This window comes from Microcaecilia unicolor, chromosome 2 (genome assembly GCF_901765095.1).
Source record: "Microcaecilia unicolor chromosome 2, aMicUni1.1, whole genome shotgun sequence".
Classification (NCBI taxonomy): Eukaryota; Metazoa; Chordata; class Amphibia; order Gymnophiona; family Siphonopidae; genus Microcaecilia; species Microcaecilia unicolor.
In genome coordinates, this window is record NC_044032.1 from 422210819 (window position 1) to 422216818 (window position 6000).

Genomic DNA, 6000 nt, shown 5'->3' on the forward strand with positions numbered 1-6000 from the left:
AACTTGTACAGCGCTGCGTAACCCTGGCAGCGCTATAGAAATGCTAAGTAGTAGTAGTAGTACCAGTCAGGCTAACTTTCTGGGTTGGCCCAGTGGCCTTGGTCAGGCTGTTGATTGCATTATTTATGAGTTTTTTGAGCTTGGGAGGGTGATCTATTTTATTTAATGCAGTTTTTTTTTCTGCGTGGTTTCCTATTACTTCTCCCCTTATCCTCCAAAATGAATGTAAGAGATGAGTCGGGCTTTTATTGTCTAATTACTATGACCAATAGGAATGATTGTAGATGAGCTTGGGGGTAGAGGGAGGAGGAGGAGCTAGTTGTTTAAAAATCGATGACTGTGGATATTATTCTGTATGTACAATGTTGATTTGGTTTTGTTCATCGATCTGTGTCATCAATAAAAAATATTGAAACATAAAATTATGTTATATTTATTGTATCTATGTTTATATTTGGTTATTTTACTATTGTGACGATGCTAGCAAAATTGTAAGTTTTATGTTAAACTGGACCTGCTGTATACCACCTTGGGTGAACCTGTTCATAAAGGCGGTTAATAAATCCCAATAAATAAATAAACTTTTTTAACAACAAGGGAAATGGTGGCCATTGCATAATACTGACATCTGATATGCACATTGTTATGGAAGACAACATCTCTGCTCATAGTCAGATGTCATTTATTAAAAGGATGCCTGGAATACCCTTTTAGGGGAGGTGACTGAAATCAGCTGAGCTCAGTGACTGAATTAAACAAGGTGTGGGATAAATACAGAGAATCCCTATACAGATAGACCATGGAATCAAAGCACAAGTAAATGACTTGCACACTTTAAACAGGGCACGGAGGGCTGTAGCCTGCACACAACAGCAGATACAACTCTGGCTGCCTGGTTGGGTAGACTGGATAGCTGTCCATCTGCCATCATCTACTACGTTATTATGATGCGGAATGCTGACAACAATGTTGTTAAGCACAGAACCAGCTGATCCAGAAACAGGGTTTGTTTGTTTTTTTAATTTTAAGAGACAGTACTGCATTGCAACTGGCCAGGTGTTTCAGGAGCTATACGTGGCCTGGCAGGGCTTCAGGATTTTAAAACAACAAGGGGGGGGGGGGGTCATTTTCAAAGCCATTTCTGTATGCAAAATGGTGCTTTATGCACAAAAACTGGCTGTTACAAAGCTGTCCAGCTGAGAAGTGGGTAAAATGCACACCTACAGCTTGTATATGTATTTATATATGCAATGAGGTGTTTTTTTTTCCCCTGGGACATCTCTTTCTTCAGCCTTGCACTCTAGTTGAATTACACTGCTGTTGAAGTTTGGGTTGCTGCAGTCCAAGTGCAGCCCTGACATTGTGTGTCTTTCTCACTTCCTCCCTCCTATGTTGTACCTGGGCTCGAATTTCTTGCATCTTTCCCTAGTCTTCTTCCTTATAAAAATCAATTGTATCTTAAGTCTCTCATGTGTCATTTCCTCTCCTAACCATTATACTTCATTTTATTGCAAACCACTTAGCTACTTTTGTAAGTCGCCTGGTATATTAAATAAAAATGGAATGTAAAAGGTGACAGGTTAAGGTAAGGTTTGCATTTACAAGCATACTTTTGGAAAACTGAAGCATGCACAGGTGTTAATTAGCCCAGGAAAATTGATGTAGAAGTAACGTAAATTTAGCTCATCATTTTTCTGGGGTAATTTTCAAAGAGGAAGTATTGCCTAGTATTGCTTTGAAAACCTGGCACGATTTGCACAGAGAAAAGCACTTCTATACTTTTTACCCGTCACACAGTTGTAAAATTACTCTCATGTCTAAAATTGGAAAGGCAAAAAGGAGCACAAATGTGACTCCTAAAGTCCACTGACAGCTGAAGTAAGTGACCGGCTGAGAAATCCTTCCCTATGGGCTGCAGAGATCTTACCGGCCCCCACTTTCCTGAATCCTTAAAGACTGCAGGCATAACAACAGTTATTAACAAAGATCCAGAGGCTGAACCGAGAAATCATCACAGATAATTGTAACAGTTTATTTTATTTTTATATACTAGACTATCTCACTAGAAATGATTAGTGCAGACTACGAATGGTGCAGAAATCTAGAGCTTAAAATCTTTCTACATGCTAGAAGTCCCTGTTGTAGTCATTTTGTGAGCGGAATATTTTCTGTATGATTTTACAAAAATGTTCAAAAAGCACCATATTAAACAGGAAGCTATGAAAATCTGTTTGATGATTTCAGCCAAACTCAGCGCAATCTATCTGTAAAGTTCCAACTTATAGTGAATGAAACCTTGCGATTTTTAAACAGACCTGCCATATGTTAACACTTCAGTGCGTTTGTCAACCTGCACTGTGGATGCAGTAATAAACCAAACACTTATACCTAGACTGCAGTTTCTTTTCTTAAGATCAATCATATCAAAATTCAAACAGACGTAATTTTAGATGGCGCCAAGACAAAGCCTGCCATTCAACCCCCCGCCCGCCCCCCTCCCCATTTTCAAACCAAACTTTGCTTGGCTGCAAAGACAGATTTTGCCTGGAACTCTAATGCACAGGTTCCTTTCATAGTAGATGTTTGGGGTTTTAACAAACGAGAAATAACTTGCTCCCCTTCGAGCAATCTTTTCCAAACAGCCAGCACGCACTGTACATAAGACGAAACCATTACAGCAAAGGCCGAGGCAAGCTACAGATTCAGAGAGAGTCTGCTGACAGGGAAACTGAGCTGAAGGAACAGGAAAGTCAGAGGGAAGGAGAGAAGATCAAACGCACCATTATCCGAGGTGTGTACTGGGCAGAGAATGCTGGCCACAGCTAAGCAGAGAACGACAGCTCCAAAGGGCTTCATGATTCCCAGTGACTTTTCCCTTCCCTGCCAGAGCTCAGTGGTGGCAGTCACTGTTGATTGTTTCCCTGTGAGGTAGGGACTAATTAGCAAATGGAAAAGGTGTGCACCGCCTCGGCCCCTTTCTGCTTATTTTGGGACTTTGATAAAGAACTGCAGGAAATACACACGCTCCCTCTGGGAGTTCAGCATATGGGGGATTTATTGTTCAAATCCTTCACAGGAACTTCTTTTCCTTGGCAGCCAGATGTGTTTTTGTTAATAAATCTATGTGGTGGGGTTTTTTTTCTCTTCTGTCTAAAAGCTCAGGAAAGGTTTTAAACAGGAGCTGCTCTTCCTTTAAGTTATCAGGGTATTCATCAGAACTTTTTTTTTAAATGTATATTTTGGGATATTTTAAATAGGGCAGATTGAGCACCATGAATGGAAAATATGAAATTTGGATCAATGAGCAAAGGACGTGTAGCAGTCAGCCAGGTTCAGGCAAGAGATGAAAGCATTTTGCAAGCCACAAGTGGATGGAAACAAGTCATAAATTATCTTATCTGTCTGTCTTGACTGGATTGTAAGCTCTAAGAAGCAGAAACAATCTATCATGGGTGGATTTTATAACAAGGCACCAATGTGAAATGTCAATGCATAGATATAGGGGCCCATTTACAAAACAGTGTTAAGTTTTTGCACTTTAAGGAGAAAAATTAGCAGATATTGGGGGCAGTTCTTTCAATGGAACTAAAACTTAGGTTCCCAAAATCTGTGCACTGTTTTTTCTAAGCTGAAAGGGAGTCAAACAGACTGAGGGGGGCTTCAACATTGTGTTTTCAATCACCAGGGATGGGCAGGTTCCCTGGAGTCCTGCAGAGCTTGCCTTTCCCTCACTATTGAAAATCAAGGTTGCTAGGTTGAAAACATTTTCCCCACCCAAAACCCGCACAAAGTTAAACCCCGCCCCCAATGTCATCAACCCCGCCCCCAACATACCCTCGGTGTCTTTAACCCCACCCCCAATGTAGCCACCTACATCGCTAACCCCGCCCCCGATGTAGCCACCGACATCACTAACCCCGCCCCCGACGTTGTTAACCCAGCCTCTGCAGGGCTTCTAATGGAGCAAATTGGACCAATAGAAGCCCCAGAAAACCGCCCAAATCCGCAACGCGGCTTTTTAAAAGCTGCCCAATTTCCCACAGCCTGCAGCCGGCAAAAATTGCCCGCAACAGGTCACGGAAAGCCGCAGACCTGGCAACGCTGTTGAAAATGTGATAGTGAAACAGCACTCCCTCCCCCCACCCAGTGGCAGGACTGTAGGTGGAGGACTCCTGTTTAGCTTAGACCTTAGAGGGAACAGTAGTAAGCTGGCATTTCGGTGCCAATGCCAATATTTAGGCACTGATGCAACACTCATACCAGGTGTAAATATTATCACTGAAATGTTGGCACCTATGCACACAGGTTACAGTATTCTAGAAGTTTGGTGCCTAAACTGCCCATGCCCCACCCCTTTGCAGTTATGCACAAAAGCACTTCACCAATATCTTATAAAATAGCTCCTAAGTGCAGTTATACGCCTAACTGCTGTTTACTCTGGGCACCTAACTTTCTTTTGAGCGCCTAAAGTTGCAGCACTTAACTTGAAGCACGTTGTATAGAATTAGGGGGATTAAGGAGGGCATGTCCAGCATGTTCTCTGCAGTTACTACCACTGTTCCCTCTAAGCTGAGCAGGAGTCCTCCACCTACAGTCCTACCAGCAGGGGGCGATGTTTCACTATCACAGTTTCAATAGTGAAGGACAGGCAAGTTCTGCAGGACTCCAGGGAACCTAGTGATTGAAAACATAATACTGAAGCAGTGGCGTAGGAAGGGGGGGCGGTGGGGCGGTGCATGCCCCTGGGGGGGGTGTCAGCTCCGCTGGGTCCCTGCTCCCTCTGCCCTGGAACAGGTTACTTCCTGTTCTGGGGCGGGGGGAGCGGGGTGCCGGCAGAGCCAATGCAGCTCCCGGCGACCTGCACTCGGGGCGGACTAGCCCTCCCACCTGCCTCCGCTAGTGGTAAGAATGCGCTCCGGGGGGGTGCGCGCGCCGAGGGGGGGTGCACCGTGCTGCACCTGGGGGCGGTGCACAGCGGCGACCTGCCCTGGGTGTCAGCCGCCCTCGCTACGGCACTGTACTGAAGCACTACCCACCAGTGGCAGCAATGCAGCTGGAGGACTCCCACTCAGCTTAGAGGGAATAGTGGTTACTATATTGAAATGTTCCTTACCCAGGTGCTACTTTTCATTTGGCCTATCCCTGTAAATATATTGCAAAGTATATGGGGATTAAATATACTTCTTTCCAGCCTGAGAAGTTAAAAGCCTGCTTAGATGTTAAAAAGAACATCTGCGGGACTCCATGAGCAAGTATTGCAAGTTGTACTGGGGTGTTTCACATTAATGGCCTTTTCAGCATTTTCTTTTTTTTCTGAGACCACTGACCAATTTTGTAGCCGCCCTCTGAACCAACTGCATCCTGTTTATATCTTTTTGGAGGTGCGGTCTCCAGGATTGTACACAGAGTCAAAAGCTGCAGTAGGACTTTAACATAGGCAACCGAGACCCTTGGGCCCGGTTATGAGTTACAATGCATAATAATCACTCGAGACACATGGACATTTCTTAAACATGGCATAACTTGGCCGCAGCTTTATTTAAAATTCAAACAACTTTATAAACATAAATCCCCAGGTATACCCAAGCCAATCAGCTCGTGGCTTGGTAGCCAACCCAGTCCGCCGTCACAGCGAGACTGACCAATCGTAAACCGAGCTCCCCGCCGTGCAGCAAGGGATCTCAACCTTAAGTGCAGCTATCCCAGCTGTCTAGCTTACACTATCAGGCTTGGGTACCCCGCCAAAGCTGCGACAATTTTTAAACAGTACAAATTCCTATTCAATTGGGGAGGGGGGGGGCCGGGAAGCTGGCTGGTGCTCGGACGCCGAAGAGGCCGTCCGAGCTCAGCCCAGGGGTTTTAAACCCCTCTCCTTGAGCCAGCCCCTCACAGCGGGGAGTACCTGCGAGGTGGGGTCCTGACCTCTCCCCCTTCGCTCGCTCCCCGCTGCTTAGGGCATGCGTGCCCATCGGTGCACGGCGCCATGTTAATGTCGGCTCC

At 45.1% G+C, this 6000-nt stretch overlaps 1 protein-coding gene across 2 annotated transcripts in view; it reads right to left on the reverse strand.

The window, feature by feature from the left end:
- Window positions 1-2975, reverse strand: part of EMCN (endomucin) — a 177334-nt gene extending 174359 nt beyond the window's left edge. The window contains exon 1 of one of the 2 annotated variants that reach the window (XM_030190743.1): window positions 2781-2975. In XM_030190743.1, coding sequence (XP_030046603.1) covers window positions 2781-2856 — 76 coding nt within the window. In that variant the 5' untranslated portion in view covers window positions 2857-2975. The remainder of the gene's footprint in view (window positions 1-2780) is intronic. The other variant, XM_030190742.1, reaches the window with a different exon arrangement.
- Between the last annotated feature and the right edge of the window lie 3025 nt (window positions 2976-6000).